Below are 17946 nucleotides of genomic sequence, written 5' to 3'. Positions count from 1 at the left end.
TCATCGATACAGTCAAATGGAAGGAACTGGTACTGGGGAGCCAGAGACCGCCCAGAGGTGAAAACAGTACTCCATTTGGGAATGAATTTGCGCCTTGTATAGTTTTAGGCGATGTACAGACGTGAAATACTAATGTCTTTCGTTACTGAGCAACAACAACAACCTGTAAATTCCCCACTGTTGGGCTAAAGGCGTCCTCTCCCTTTGAGGAGTAGGTTTTAACATATTCCACCACGCTGTTCCGATGCGGTTTGGTAGAATACATATGTGGCAGAATGTCTATGAAGTTTCCTCACAATGTTTTCCTTCACCGTGAAGAACGAGATGAACTATAAACACAAATTAAGCACAGGAATATTCAGTGGTGCTCGCCTGGGTTTAGATGCATGCGTTCTAACCAGGATAGATAAAGCAGGCGCTATCCATAACATATTTATTCTGCAGAAGAAAAAAGTCGTGGAATATGTAGACTGTAGGAGAGAGTTGTTAAAGAATAAATATAAAGAAATTGCTCCTGATGACAAATGTTATGTCTTTTAATACTTAAAATATGTTACTCTTTTGTGTGGCAATGTATGCAGTTTTACAACAGGAACCCTTATAAATGTAAATTTTGTAGAATAGATTACAAGTTGTAGGAATTTAATGAAAAATAAGCCACCAACCATTTAGAAATTGAAAATTGTAGACGATTAAAAACGATGAAATTTGACAAAGTAAACCTGCCAAGTTTTATCCGCCTATTATAATTAGATATATGTATATAGTATATATATAGTTCGTTAAAAGCTAAAGCTCGTTTTTATTGTCAATGTAATACATAAGTAAATGTATTACATAGACAATAAAAACAAGCTTTACAGTATTCGTATTTGACAAAAATATAAAAATTGTATCCTTTCGGAAAATGGGGTATCATCCAACGTCATATTCTAGTGAACTCTTCGGTTTAATTAAAATGCGTGCGTTTTTCCAGCCTTCTGTTACACACTTCCGTCCTCATTCTAGAAAACTCGTACAGAGTCAGACAGGCTCACAAACAGCAGGCAACAGGAAAAAAATAAAATAGAAACAATATTAGAACAAAAAATAGGACTGCTGAGAGTATACCGCACTTACTGCATCTGATAAAGACTAATATTAAAGTTAATTTGAAAAGGATCCTACCTGTTTTGTACAGCTCTAATCTTGATAGTCAATGTACCAAATAGTTTGCTTCTCGTGTTGTTTTTATAAGTAAGTATTATTTAGCATAAAATGTAATGTGAAATTTTCCTGTAAATTTTGCATTTAATGTTGTATGGATATAACCTTTTCTTCAAGCTTTACTTTTGTGTGTTCAATTATTTTCTCAGGTAAGTTTTATTAATTTCAATAAAGATTATTATTGATATGCATTAATTTTTGTTTAATTTTAGTTGGCTTGGCGACATTTAATTAGGCGGCTATTATATTGTATAAATTAGTTTGATAGCTGAATGATAGGTAATCTTTAAAATATTCGCTTATCAATGGCATTTTTAAAATATCCTAGTAATCATTTATATTGTAATGGACAAAGAATCAAGAACACTTATGTCTACACTTATATCGGTTGCTAATTAATCAGACGTTTAATTAATTGATATTCCTAGGTGTTTCAACTTTGAAAGAAAGAAATGTTTAAACTTATCATTTGCACGAAATATTAAATGACAATCAAGTTTCGATATTGATAAGAATAAATCAGATATGAGATTACATAAACCTCATCTATATTCTTTGATACAGAACAATTTTCATTTTGGATATACGAATTCCATCGAAAATGTTGCCTACATTATTGTAAAATGATCCATAATACGTGCTTGTAAGGTATACATTAGACTGTTAACATTGATGATAAGTGACCCTGATCTTGGATTTGTTGATCAGTCCCGAACGCGCTGTTCAGTGAAATCGACGCGAGTTATATGGTGAGTTTTCAGAATATAACCCTTGAATTATATGTTAGTATACAATTATTTGTACTAGAGTTAAATTTGTTCGCTATATGATAGTTGCAAGATCTTTATTTAGATTGTTTTTACCTTTATATTCGCTGTTCAAGTTTCGTTTGTCCATGCTTAGAATGTTATGTAGGTACATATGTGTAGACCCTCCATGTAATGCCACTCTTGTCCGTTATTTAACAAAAGAAAACATATAAAGCATCTTTTGTTCTTGCATTTGCTAACAATTATATAAATATTGTGCTGTATTCAAATAGCGGCTGATATCAATTTCTAAATCAACGATTTCTAGGTTTGGTTAAATTTAAAACTTAGGGCGTTTTTTTTTATCCGCTCGATTTTGCAAGTAAAATATGCTTTAAACATACATCGGGTTTCAAATTCTATTTTAATTGCCAATTACGTACATTCATTGGTACCAACTGCTACCGGCGTTAATTTTATTGACGTGATTATTATCTTGTACATGATAAATGCTGAATTTTTATGTGAGGTTTTGTCGATTTATAAATGAATATAATCAGCTTTAACTTAAAAGACTTAAAAACCAATTGACAACGCTTGAGAATAATGAGATGACAATACCAAAATGTAATTAAAGTCGTTGCTGAATTAAAACAATAACAATAAGAGGTATCGTGAGACACAAGATTGGATGAATCCGCCATCGCGATAATAATTATGAATAGACATACTGCAATAGTTTTATAATGTGTGATAATAATTAAATAACAATGACAATATACTTGTTAAAATCCCATGTGAATTAAAATAATAACCAAAAATAAATTTAAATATGATGAGGATAGTCGCCTCAAATCTGGTGACGCTTAATTAGTTCACTCTAATCTAGAACTTCCTTCCAAATTTTTGTGCATGCTCTATGCATTCATTCAGGAATTTGGGTAGGAGAACATAAGTGGATTTGTTTTTAATTTTGCATTGTACCTATAAGATTTTAATAAATGTTTGCATCAAACAGACTTTATTTGATATTGATAGTTTTTATTATATTTTGGACAATGTACCAAGGTATGGGCCAATATCAAGAGTCACTAAAAATACATACACATTATTCGTAAACAGTTATCGCTAGCGACTTTGCTCGCGCTATAGTCTAACTGGTCATCAGGTGTTTAGCTTAAAAAAGTTTGTCCTGTGTTTGTTTGTGGTGGAGTTTAAACTAGCTTCAAACCATATTTCATCAAACAGAGTTACTTTCGCATTTATAAAATTAGCATATTCCAATGGAAGTAGGAATTGAGATAAACAGACCTTAGTTTTACGTATTTCATGCGATTTGCTAAAAACTAAGCTATATTTTGTAATATAAAGTTTATTCTTAATGTATCTTTATAAGATTTAAAACTTATCCACTTATTTCCACTTTAATTTTACTTCCAAAATACCGATAACAGTTTCGTTGGCGTTCAAAACGCCATTATTTCGCAAATTGTGAATATCATAGATTTATCCAACTATCGACCAATGATTTCGCGTTAATTTGCTGTAAAAAAATATTTGTCTTTTTTCGGATATCTTTGGAGCAGAATAGAGACGGATTCATAGATATTTCTTGTAAGAAAATGTACATAACATGAAAACTATGTAAATAATTATTCTTGACTGAATTTTGAAATTTTGGTGAATCCATTAATTTATGTACATACATACGTGATTATGAATTATGGACTACACTTAATGAGATTTGAAAATTATACATTAAAATTGAAACATTATAATTATAGTTCCATTGAATCATCATGGTTACGGTCGAACCGGAATCGTTCCTGGAATACATAATAATTGAGTATCGATGGCTGCTTGTGATCACCACATTGATGCCTCTTTCGTTCCTGTGGAAAATCTGGTCAGCCTGCAGAAACTATGTTGTGTTTACAATGAACAGTGCACCAAAAGCCCATGAGAGAAAGGTGAAAGAAGTTCAGAGGCAGGTAAGTCTCGTGTTATCAAATATAGCCAACTGGTTAAATTGGCCTTTTAATTGATTACCTAGAAACTTTACTAAAGAGCGCCGTTCAATCAACTGTATAACAACGGACACTGCATCTTCCATTCATAGAATATTGTAATATGTAAATAAACTTGACATTATAACTACTTTAGGTACTTACATATTAATGCCACCGCCGCAAAAAAGGATTTGGCTTCACAATTAGTCCAAGAGATGTTCTGGACTACCTGTAAAGTTTATATCTTGATCTTGATGTTTTGGACCAAATATATTCCCCTTTTTCGCGTTAACACATTCATGTCGTTTGTGGAAATTTGTAAGAAGTCAATGGCCGAATAGCGCATGCCCAATATCAAGTCTTTGTTTTGGAATGCATATTTATCTATTTTTGGAATCGCATAGGTGACTGAGCCATTGTAACAACAGGCAAAATTAATATAACACTGTAGTTCCAAAAGTTGGTGATGAATGACTATGTAATGAATGAATGAATAGGAGATGTTTAATACTTTATAAGGTGGTTTTACTATAAACACGCCGATTGGTCAGTTAGGCAATTAATAAATTATCATCATAAATATTAAGCACGTGAAATAATCTAGTCACAGACACCGAATGAGATCGGTGTCTGTGACTAGATTATTCTCTTAATTTGAACGCTTAACATTTTCTCTTGCCTGAGGTATTTATATTTATATATTTTAGGTTAAAAATTGGTTATCCGGAGACCGTAAAACCCAGCTATGCACTGGACGACCAACTTGGCAGACAATGTCCTTTCGTCAGGGTATCTACAAGAAAATGTTTACCAACATACAAATCAATCTCGTTGACGTGCTGGATGTTGACACTAAGAACATGGTCAGTATAGACTACTACTGCTTAGAACTACTATAAATAATATTTATTTATTATATTGGTAAAGATTGGGGGAAGAGTAAATTGGCCACTATGGTAAGTCACCTCCGCCCATAAACAACGGCACTGTAAGAAATACTAATCATTCCTTACATTGCCAATGTGGCAAAAACCTCGGGAACTAAGATGATATGTTCCTTGTGCTTTCAAGCCAGAATATAACAATAGTAAGTACTGATTGGCGGTGGAATATCTGACGTGTTTTTGTCGAGAAAGTTCTGCCGACGACAAGCTTGTCTGTAAACAGCGGTGGAGGAACGAAACCGTTAACCGTAATACAACTGTTGAAATAAATGCAAAATATATGGAATAGAAATATGATAATAATATGCACTGTTATTTATGAAACCTACAGATATCAGAAATATGGGTATTTTTGTTTATGTAATAGATGTTGGAATTGTAAAACAGTAGCGGTTTTTTTTGCATTTATTATTCAGATGTTTTTGCAGGTGATGTTTTCCTCAATACGTTTTTAGTCTACGATAGGTAACATCTTATATTATACATTGCATTGTTCGTGGAATATTTCACACTATCTATAAACTCGTATTTAAGAATTCAATACATCTGAAAGTCCAAAAGATATATATAGCCATACATGGTATATCCAGATGAATTCATGAAGCCTTAATCCACTTGCAATGACTTAACTTTACCCTCTTTTATCGTCTGCAAATATATGGTTACATTTCTAGAGTATTATTAACGTTAATGTCATTTTTCTTCCAGACGGTTCGATGCGAACCATTGGTGACTATGGGACAGCTTTCTCAAACTCTTCACCGTCTTGGTCTTGCTCTACCCGTCGTACCGGAGTTAGACCAGCTGACAGTAGGAGGATTAGTAATGGGCACAGGAGTCGAGACTTCCTCGCATATATATGGACTCTTCCAACACATATGCGTACAGTATGAACTAGTTCTCGCTGATGGATCTGTCGTTACTTGTAGTAAGGTAAGAGATTATTACAAGAAGAGTGTTTAGGAATTGTAGTTGCAGAAGTTTTTACCTACAGTTATTATTTTTGTACGAAAACGATTGATGAGACGCCGTCAAAGGCATGAAAGTGTAGCAAGAATTTGGAGGATTATTACTTCTAATCGAGCTTCGGATTACTAAAATTAATCAAACAAACAAATAAATTAACCATTTAGTAGTAGTCTGTAGCAAAACCAAAAATTGAAATCAAAAGGTTGAAACAAAATAATCTGTAAATATATTGAATATTGCATTTCTTTTTAGGAAGAAAATCCAGATCTCTTTTACGCAGTGCCGTGGTCATATGGAACATTAGGATTCTTAACTTCAGTCGTTATCAAAGTCGTTCCTGCTAAAAAGTAAGCTACTTTTGAATTTATAGTTTAAATTTTACATTGCTGACGAGCTAGTATAATCTTCTTAAGGATTTTTTCTGTGTTTTTATACGCACGAACCATCGAAACTACAGGCACAAAAGACGAACAGTTCCCAAGGATAATGGTGCATTGCGATGTAAGGAATGGTTAATATTTCATACAGCGACATTGTCTATGGGCGATGATGGCCATTTACCATCAGGTGGCCCAGTTGCTTGTCCGCTTACCTATATCAAAAAAAAAATAAACGTAAAGATATGACGCAAGGCACATATCTTATTATTTATTAAAATTGAAAACTATTCTAAAACTACCTTTAATTTGTTTACATTGTATTTTTAGGTACGTCCGTATTGAATATCATCCATATACAAACTTATCAGATCTTGCGAAGCGATTTCAAGAAGAATCACTGAAGAAAACACATCAATTTATTGAAGCTTTACTTTATACGAAAGACAGCGGCGTGGTGATGACTGGTGACATGGTTGATGAAGTAGGGAAGGACGGAAAGGTATTGAGGATATTGTGCTAATTATTTCCTTTACCCAATTATTTTGAATCGCGGTAGAGCAATATATGAAATACGAATTTTTCAGTTACGTTGGTCTACTTGCCTGTGCTTTTTTGGGATTGTTTTTATTGGTAGTTTTTTGCGGGCTTGGTAAATAGGTGCATTTATCAACAAAACTCTTGTTGTCTCTTTTGATAAATTTGTTTGTCAATATTCAGTTTATCTTACGCAGAACATGTTGGACAATATACATACTTAATAGTATTTTATGTGTAATTTCAGTTTAATCCAATTGGCAAATGGTACGCAGAGTGGTTTTTCAAACAAGTTGAAAAGTATCTCAATGAATACCGTCGAGGAAGGAAGGCAACCGTTGTGGAATACATTCCATTACGAGATTATTACCACCGACACACACGAAGCTTCTTTTGGGAGCTGCAGGTACTATTGGTGTGAGGAAAAATTACATATACAGGCTTTTTCAATACATTTACTACTTTGTATATATTACAGGACATAGTACCTTTCGGTAATAACGTGATATTCCGCTATCTGTTCGGTTGGTTGATGCCTCCTGAAGTTTCCCTGCTTAAGCTGACGCAGCCAGAGGCTGTCACCAAACTTTACAATAAGGCTCACGTCATTCAAGATATGTTGGTGCCAATCGAAACCTTGGAAGAAGCTATAGATGTGTTCCATAAAGAATTTGAGGTAATTTACGACCACATTGCAAAAATAATTCAATTTTATACAACAATGCTGATGATTGATTACAGATTTGACTAAAGTATTAGCAGTGAATTCTTCAAATTAAATTATATACCTAGGGTATAGCAGGCATTTTTAAAACGAAATATTTGTATACTATCATATATTTAACAAAAAATATTGCTCGTAATGTCGTCGTGAATAAAGTTAGTTTTCTTTTTAATTTACATTTTTTCTTTTAAACTCTTGCAGGTATATCCCATCTGGCTGTGTCCTTTCAAAGTTTTCAACAATCCAGGACAGTTGAAGGTCCATTCTGGCGATTGGCAGATGTTTGTAGATATTGGCGTCTATGGTGTTCCAAAGGCTAAAGGATTCGAAACAGTAAGTTATTAGTATATATCCCTTTTCACTTACTTTTAGTATAAAATACAAATACTGCTCCGCTGTAGAGACGCAATCAAATGGGGTCAAATGCGCAATTAACCAGGGTTCCATCAAGAAGTATTAACGTCGATGAAATTTCCCTTTTATTATAATTATATCGGACAACTAACGTCAAGGAAATGTTAAAACTTGTCTGTGTGTAATTTTGGATTGCCAGAATTTTCAGGGCTAATAATTTATCAGCCCTCTTTAGACAAGTAGAAACAATAAGACGATGTTTCAAACTTTTAATAAAGTTTTTTGTACTATTACTCCAAAGTCCAAGTGATTCAATTACAATCAAACTAATTGAAAAGTACATCATTAGGAATAAAAGACGGATATTTACATCATTTGTTTGCATCAGCCTTTTTCTTGGCGCCTCCAGCTCTTAACACTTATCTGATATACGTTAATGTGTCAACGCATCTATATGCGTATATATGGGAAGCTATCCTCCCATTCAAAAATAATGAACAAAAAGTTAAATGGAATATAAATTAATCATTATATATTTATATTATTTAATCATGATTGAAGCGTTACATATTCTTGGCAACATTATAATTCATTGCATAAAAAAGAAATTATAGTATAAATATGTACCCAAAAACTAATTTCCAAGCCAAAAATGATACTAAAAAAAGATCCTCTATTATACGCATTAAATTATAATGATTAAATTGGGACGATAGACTAAGATTCATAAGTATAATCTAATAACCTGTTAAATGACTTTAACCGTGGAAAGATATAAACCCAACATACAATCAACAATTTATTTCTCTTGTAGATTGAGCATTTAACAATTTACCTTTCCAGGAATCTTCTACTCGTCGTATAGAACAGTTCGTAACTCAAAAGCGCGGTTTCCAAATGCTCTACGCCGACACGTATACTACTCGTGAAGAATTCAGACGGATGTTCGACCACACGCTCTATGACAAGATGCGGAATACACTACCGTATTGTAAGGAGGCCTTCCCAGAAATATATGGGAAAGTTAATAGACTAGTCAGAAAGTAGATATAAGATAAAAGAGTTATAATTATTTTACTGTATGATTATTATTACTAGAATTACCTTGATAGTTCATTAATGTGTTGTGCATGTGTTTTGTTCGAAAATATACAAATGTTTCTTAAAAAAATCGTTTCATTTGAGGTCTTTAGGATAACAAAATAAGTCAAATAATCACGTATAATTCTACATTTGTAAATGAAAAGGTTTTAAACTCTTAAATAAGTTTTTTGCACTACTAAAAAGGTCCAAGAGTGCAAGGCATAAATATTTCGATCCTTTGCTCGCTTCAGTTTTTTCTGCAGCGGCTTTGACGGAGTCAGCATGTCAACGCATATAGCGTCTTATGCAAGAGCCCGTACTCGTTTCCAGGGAACTAATCTTAACTAATTAGATCTCTTACTATCATCACGACTGATTCCAGGTCTTAGCAAGAGCAGGGATGTCGAAGGTGGTGTGGTATCTTTAAATATTTCCTTGATTGTTAAATCTATTATATATTCAAAGATAACTTTTCTGGGTAAAGATATAACTTTGAAATTGTGCTTCTAATATTAATATGCTTCGTAAAATTTTCTTTGACCTTTTTATTCTCAAAGAAAACATGGAGGCTGTTCCCAAAAAAAAATAATCAATATCTATAGATTGGCCAATTTAAATTCTAAATTTTTCTGTCACTAGCGAAAAGGGTTCAGTATTGTAAGTAGTATAAATTAAACAGTCACTCATATATTCTACAGGTCATTCCAATCTAGATATTTCCTGGTCTTACCATTACTATATATAAAATAAATATAAAAAACCTTTTATTTCTTGTTACAAATACAGATCTAGGTTTAATATAGGTTTACAATTTAAAAGAAAAAGAAAATAATAGAAAAGAAAAAAAAATATATACATCGAACCAGTTTGCATGCATTAATTAATTATGTGCTTTATTCATTTCGTCGTTTTATATTTTATGGGTACAAGAACCCCTCTCAACGGAGGGTAAAGGCCTCCTCCAAAGATGACCATTTTTCTCTATCCTCAGCTTCTCGCATCCAGTATGTGCTTGCTATTTTTATGATCGTCTATCCATCCCGTATTTGGCCTACCTCGTTTCCTCTGGCCCGATGGTCCTAGCCATGACGTTGTCGTTTTGGTCCAGCGATTATCTTTGAGTCTGGCTATGTGTCCAGCCCATCGCCATTTTAGCTTCTGTGAGTGCGTCGATAACTTTAGTTTTCTCTCTTATGGCGGTATGGCCGATTTTTTGTATCAGGTAGGATGCTTCTCTCCATACTTCTTTGGCTGGTTATGATCTTATTTTTTAGTTTATTTGTGAATTTCCACGTTCGACAAGCGTAGGTTAGTGATGGGAGTAGGCAGGTGTTCATGACTCTACTTTTCAAATATATGGACATGTCACTTTTTAGGATTTCTTTGAGGTTCCAAAATTTCTTCCAGGTGATGTTGGCCCTTCTCTCTACTTCTAGTTCGTTGTTGTGTGGGTTAAAGTAGATTTATTTTCCCTGGTAAATGTAAGTATCAGCATAGGATAGCTGTGGATTATAGAGATAAATAGGTATTTTAGTATGATTCGTCATGACGTTTGTTTTATCTAAATTGATTTCCAAGCCTACTTTACGACTTTCTTCATGTAAAGAGTTTATCTTTAGTTGTAGTTGGGTTGTGCTTTCTGATAGTAGAACTATATCATCTGCAAATCTGAGATGGCTCAGGTAACGTCCGTATATGTTTATGCCCACTTTTTCCCAGTTTAATTTGCCGATGATATACTTTAGCACCGCTATGAAGATTGTTGGAGAGATTGGGTCTCCTTGCCTAACACCTCTTTTTATTTGTATGGGTGGTCCAGTGGTTTCCAACTTCACTCTGCTGGTATTATTGTCGTATATGTTTTTTACCATTACTATATTGGAATCAAAATATTATTCAAAGACTATTCGAAATTTATATCTTTATGATTCACGGTTCTATGGTTTGTTAGCGTCCTCTTAATCGCATTGTCCGAAATACGATTAGAATTAATTTATTCTGAACTAAAAAAAAACTTCACAGAAATTGATGGTGTATATATTTGACCCAAATAGCATTACAATACAGTGATTTGTTAATTAGATAAATGGGATTTAAGGATTAATGATATTGCAGGATAGAACTTTTACTATTAGTTTTGCAAACACGAACTAACAATCCTTATACACAGTTTAATTTTTTAAAGCACAGTTGAATTTTTTTCCAAAAAATTCGCTCTTTAATTTACTTTGAGCTTGAAGCGTGTATAATATGAGCGAGTTGGAACTAGATACCATTAAATTTTAATTTTTGTGGTAAGTGATAATATTTCTGTTTGTAATAAAATTACTTTATAAATAATATCAAATTCAAATTTATTATTTTTTAGGTTATTTTGACACACTACATTTAGTATGTAAACTTATCGTGTCAACTTTTAATTGCGTAACTTAATTTGAAAATATTTGGGATGGTGTTCGAAATATATTGAGGCTTCTGAAGAGCAAATAATCAGTTTTCATAAAAACAGTCAGAATATTTTGATTTCCTCTTTTTTTTAATTTTTTTTTTTTAATTTACGAATCTGTATTCACTCTGAAATACTTCACTGAATATGTTTCTTTTTTCACTTTAGGAGACGGTTTAGAGTTAACTCCATTGCGAGTATGTATGTGTCAGATGTTCATCTGTAATATAAGCTTTCTGTTAGGAATATTTTATATTAGTAAAAAAATAATAAAGTTGTCTAAGACTAAATCTTACTGTTTATCTTAAAATAAAGCTAAATTGTTGTTCGTACTATTTAATTCCTGCCTTTCTCTTTGAATAATTTACAATATTTTTTTCCTGCCTTTAATTTAAAAACCAAACACGTTTTATATATTTATTTATTCTACTTTGTAAGTACTGATTTAATTTTGAATCTGAATAAGAAATAAAATCGAACGAAAGTATTGTACGTTGTGTCTGTATTCTGACATTTCTGCAATAGCGTTCAATAGCTCATTATAGATCTCTTGTTATCACCGTTTGCTAGTAATTCCGTTGAATATCGTGGAAGCAACGGAACTGATGGCAGTAGGTCAAGTGCGTGATAACAAGTCGACGAGTGAAGTCAATATCGTTTCTTACTCATTAATACTTAATAATTTGTGGCATATCATTTTCCAATCATTTTACAACCTTGTCGACTTTTAAAACAATTTATCTTTATAAATGTAAAAGTAACTCCGTCTGTCTGCCTGTATGTCGCTCTTTCACAACCAAACCAATGCACCGAATTTGATGAAATTTGGTGTAAAGCAAAATTAAAATCAAAATAATCTTTTTTCAAGTGGGCTTTTACAAGCACTTTTGAATTAACAATAAAGTGAAGCTACACCGGTTCGGAAAGTAGATTCTACCGAGAAGAACCGGCAAGAAACTCAGTAGTTACTCTTTTTCAACATTTAAAAAATACAAAATTAAACTTCAAGAAAGGACATAGGCTACGTTTTTTGGCCAACAAATAACAACCAACCAACTAAATCGCGAGCGAAGCCGCGGGCGACAATTAGTAATATTATAAATAATTGACAATTCAATAAACATTTAAAATAAAGATCCACACTGATTAAACAAGTTTCAGTAATTATCAACAAAATATAATCAAATTCATCAAGAACGGTTGCATTCTTGACAGTCATAAATTTGTTACTGCCGTGACAATTCAAGATGGATGCCTCATGCTTTATTACGACTGAGAGGTGACTACCTTTTTTTATGGAGTAGGTTGGCGGACGAGCATACCTGATGGTAAGTGATCACCATCACCCATAGACAATGACACTGTAAGAAATAATAACTATTCCTTACATCGTCAATGCGCCACCAACCTTGGGAACTCTGATGCTATGTCCCTTGTGCCTGCTGTTACACTGGGTCACTCACCCTTCAAACCGGAACACAACAATACTGCGTACTGTTGTTTAGCGGTAGAATATATGAGTGGGTGGTACCAGGCGGGCTTGCACAAAGCCCTAACACCAAGTACAAGCCCTACCTTGACCACGTCACTCAGTTTTCGTTCTACAAAAATATAGTATGTGAATCTTTCTATATGTAATACGCTGTTTTATCTAAATGTATACACTAAATTCGATTAACCCGATTTCTGAGGAACTTTATCGCCCTAAAAGAGCAATGTTGTTTTATTGTATGTAGTTACGACTTGTACATGATTAGCTACACGTATAATACATGTATAATATGTGTTTTAGATTTAAGTGATTCTGATTTTAATTATATATTACAATTTACATCAATCACATTTGATTCATAAAAACTTAAGCGTAATCCGTGAAAAATAAATTGTGAATTATTGTAATCAGTGTATATTATGATTTTAAAAATGGTTATTTACTAACGAAAGTTGAAAATAATACTTAATTTATTCAAAAATCCATAAATAAAAATGCATTATTTCAAACATTTGTCACGTGACACAAACGCTCCTGATTGGCCGGGCTTATGATGAAGTCACTTTCTTGTAAACTTTGCTTTTCCACTATATGTACTACAGATTAAAACACAGGAAAGTGTTTCACCGACCCCATTTCAGCGCCATATTGTCCAAGTAGCGTTTTTGTGCGCTATTTAAATATGATATTTTTCGGCAAATATGTACTAGAAATAAAAAAACAAAACTTTTTCTGGGTTCCTTAACTTCTACTAAATAATATAGAATGGATTTTAAAAACCAGTCAACTAGTTTTTACTTTCCATGATTTTTAAAAATAGTATTAGGATGATTGTATTGATTCACTTAGCATTTTCATGATACTTTTGTTTTCAATAAAATTAGATACTTGATATGAATAAATTCTCGGAAAGATTATGAGGTCATAGTAATAATGCCATGTTTAAGTTTTCTTGAGAATATTACTCATGCAGAACTTATCTTTAACCTATGATACAAATTTATATACGGTTAAAGATAACTTCTGAGTGAATTTATCCCCGAAGATAAACATAAAAATGTCATTTTAGGTAACTTTCCTATATCAATTATATTTGTTTCGGAGGTAAGTTAGTTGGGTTCAGAGTAAGTTCGAATTATGTCTACTTCGAGTGGCTTAGTAAAAACACCTTTTCCTGTGATGCACATAAGACGGCTTGCTACTTTTTTTAAATATAGATAATTTTCTCATGAAACCGAGTTACGTGAAATTATTGGTTACTACTATGTCCGTTCTTGTAACACACAAATCCTGTACAGTGCAATAACATTTGAAGACATATTTAGTACAAAATAAACAAATAAGTGTTAGTTATAAAAACAAACAATGTTAAATACGCATTTATTTAATGTCCAATACTACTTAATACGCTTCACTTTAATTTACGATATACAAATTTGTCTCATAACACATTACATATTCTATCATACATTACATTTAAACTTAGTACATTACATATTTGTTACTGCGAACCAATATACGAAACACTTGAATTAATATTCGTTTGATTTATTTATTATACTTTAATCGCAATTTCACAAATTATCAACACAATCACAATCATTAGAAATATTCGACCTATTTTATAAAAAAATAAATGATACCCAACACTAGTTTTACTTATATCCAAAATTCCGCTCCTGCGATGTTCTCTTCACTAGAGCGCCGAAGTAAAAGTGCGCTTCCCATCCGTCAATCACTTGAAGTAAGATTGCTGCAGGTGTCGCCACTTGTCGAAACAGGCTAGCCAATTTTGCACCGAATATATTTTTATTAAGTTTTATTTTAAATGGCGACAACATCCGGCCGTCCTGCATACGGATTCGTCCTCGAATACGTCGTGGTTTGATGCAGGAGCTGAGAACATACAACATTATACGGTCAATAAATTTATTACGCACAGTATGTAGTTGCTTTACCAGTGTATACGCTACTGGTATTATAATATGTATTCTACCAGAACTACCGAATGCCTCGTGAAATGTCTTAACGTGTCTGGCTTTATCAATGGTTTGAACTGTATGATGTACCTTATCATCAGTTGTGTATCACCATTAACCCCGAGCCATTCCTTATCAGGGAATTTACACGTTATCCTTGATTTCACGCTACATTTTCGTATGTTCGAAGCGAATACATTAAACCATAACAACAAGAGGAAAAAGAAAATAAAATAATAAATCAGTTATGACATAAATATTACAATCATTAAATCATCTGCAAACAGTAAAACTATTAACTATAGTTTTATTATAAAAGATTACCTCACTTAATTAGACTCGACAACATCCGGTTTATCTTCATTATTTATTTGGATCCATGCTTTCATATTTTCTGTTACTTGAAATGGACCTTTATATGTAGGCATTAGTTTCGTGCTGCTACCATCATTAGACTGGCTAGGGATTTTAATAACAACTAAGTCGTTAAGTTGATATTTTGTGGCTTCTTTTCGCTTTATATCAAAATATGCTTTTTGTTTTTCTGCTTCTTTCTTTATGTTCTCGTCTACCATTTTTCTTAAGGAAGTTACGTCAACTGAACATTCCACATTTTCGTCGCAATCAATTTTATCATTATCCATTCGAATTCTATTTCTTTCTTTCTGCGGTTGTTCTATTTACGGTACTATTTATACCTTGTTGAATTTTCGTAATATGTTCGTCCCACTTACTATTATCAGTATTAGCTCCTAAAGCCCGTAAAGCTTCTAAAATTGTCTGGTTATATCGTTCTACTTGTCCGTTAGAACGAGGCATAGCAGTGGCAATAATATGACGTCTTATATTTTTATCATTACAATATTTTGTAAATAATTTAGATGTAAAAGCACTACCTGCGTCACATATAAGGCGTTTTGGATTACCGAATACTTTGAAAATTTTGTCTAGCTCATTAACTACAATTTTACTCTTTGTATTTTTCACCGGTACAATAAAAACAAACTTTGTGAAAGAATCAACTATTACTAAAAGGTATAAGTTTTGTTTAGTAGATTTTACAAAAGGACCCAAATGATCCAAATGAAGAGTGTGGAATGGCCTAGCATATTTCGGAATTGGATACAATTTTCCAGGTTTTTTACCGTGTACATTTTTATAGTAAATACAATTTAAACAATTTTTAATATATTTTTGCACAGTTCTTTTTAGCTTAGGAAACCAATATTTCGAACGAATTCGTTCTACCGTCTTGTCAACTGCAAAATGACCTATAACATCATGGTTTATACGAATTATTTGCCAGATGCACAACTTTGGTACAACCCATCGCCTACCATATTCTGTTCTACGAAACACTTTATTACCTAATAATTCATATTCTTGAAAAATACGCTTATTAGTTTCGGCCTCACCTGACATTAAAATATCCCTAATACTACATATATTGGGATCTTGTAATTGAACCGCTAAAAGCCAATCACTTTCAGTTATAGTCATAACCTTATCTATGAATTCTAAGTTATCTTTCCCGATCGGGTTTCGGCTTAATGCATCGACATGCTGCATTTGAGAACCTGCTTTATGAACAATATCGAAAGTAAATTCTTGAGTTTGTAAAACCCATCTACTAATACGTGGTATAATATTTTGTTTCGTTAAGGCATAGCGAACGGCATTGCAATCGGTAACAATTTTAAATGGATAACCCAATAAATAATGACGAAATTTTTGCAAAGCAACTACGATTGCTAAAAGTTCCAATTCAAAGGAATGATATTTCTTTTCTTCTTCAGAGGTTTGGCGACTGTAAAAATATATGGGTTTTTCACCATGTTCTGTACTTTGCACTAATATACAACCTAACCCATCGCGACTTGCGTCCGTGTATAAAATTGTAGGCAATTTGGGATTAAATATATTCAGAGAAACATTATTAACTAATGCATTTTTCAAATTCGTTATAGCTTGTTCTTGTAACGCACCCCACTGCCAAGTTATATTTTTTTTTAATAAACTCGTTAATGGTTTGCATAGTACGGCACAATTTTTTATAAATTTTGTAAAATAATTTATAAGACCTAAAAATTGACGTAATTGATGTATTGTCTTTGGGATAGGAAAATTTTGAATCGCCTTTAGTTTCTTTGAATTAGGTTGTAACCCCGTTTCTGATATTTCATATCCTAAAAAGGTTATATTCTTTCGGAAAAAAGTGCATTTATTTATATTTATAGTTAAATTATTTTTTTGAAATAAATCTAATACAGTTTCTAACGTAATTATATTTTCTTCAAGTGTTTCTGAAGTTACTAAAATGTCATCCATATAACAAACAACCCTACCAAATCGAAGATTACCTAATACCGTATCCATTAATTTTTGAAAGACCGAAGGTCCGTTACATAGCCCAAATGGCATTCTTATAAACTCATAATGTCCGTCTGGCGTTACAAACGCAGTCTTATGTATAGAATCTGCTTCAATGCCAATTTGATAATAGCCACTTTTTAAATCCAGTGAACTAAAATATTTACACCCTCGTAATCTATCAATAAGGTCTTCAATTATTGGCATTGGGTATTTGTCCTTAACTGTAATTTTATTTATTTGCCTATAATCTATACACAAACGCTTTTCTCCATTAGCTTTATCTACTAGTAACGCGGGGCTCGCATAAGGAGAGTTACTGTTAAGTATTATATTATTTTTCAACAATTCATCAATTATTTCACGAGTAATCTTTTTTTCTGATTCGGACATTCTATATGGTCTTTGACAGATAGGTTTATTCGAAGTTAACTCAATACTTAATTTAACAATCGAAGTTTTTCCAAGGGATGACAAATCTTTCGATATACTGCGTGGATACTTATCAAAAATATTCTTTAAAATATCTTTATATTCTTGGCAATTTAAACCAACATTATCAATATTTGAGACGACAAATGACTGGGCCGGTTGAAATGTTAAAACATTACCTATTCGTGTATACATAATACGTGTATCTTCCGTAAAGTTTCTACCGATTAAAATATCACAACCCGACAATGAATCAATAGCATACAATGTTAGAG

The 17946-nt window shown here is 32.6% G+C and overlaps 1 protein-coding gene across 1 annotated transcript; it reads left to right on the top strand.

Annotated features, from left to right (window-relative positions):
- The first annotated feature begins 1623 nt into the window (after positions 1-1623).
- On the top strand, positions 1624-9010 carry LOC124540550 (delta(24)-sterol reductase-like). The gene is made up of 10 exons (XM_047118214.1): positions 1624-1955; positions 3740-3946; positions 4672-4827; positions 5617-5841; positions 6130-6224; positions 6585-6756; positions 7039-7197; positions 7270-7467; positions 7717-7848; positions 8713-9010. The coding sequence occupies exons 2-10, from the start codon at positions 3755-3757 to the stop codon at positions 8914-8916; spliced, it is 1533 nt and encodes a 510-aa protein (XP_046974170.1). The 5' UTR covers positions 1624-1955; positions 3740-3754; the 3' UTR covers positions 8917-9010.
- Positions 9011-17946: the final 8936 nt, after the last annotated feature.

Source organism: Vanessa cardui, chromosome 25 (genome assembly GCF_905220365.1).
Source record: "Vanessa cardui chromosome 25, ilVanCard2.1, whole genome shotgun sequence".
NCBI classification, from domain to species: Eukaryota; Metazoa; Arthropoda; class Insecta; order Lepidoptera; family Nymphalidae; genus Vanessa; species Vanessa cardui.
This window is presented reverse-complemented; position numbering and strand designations above follow the sequence as displayed.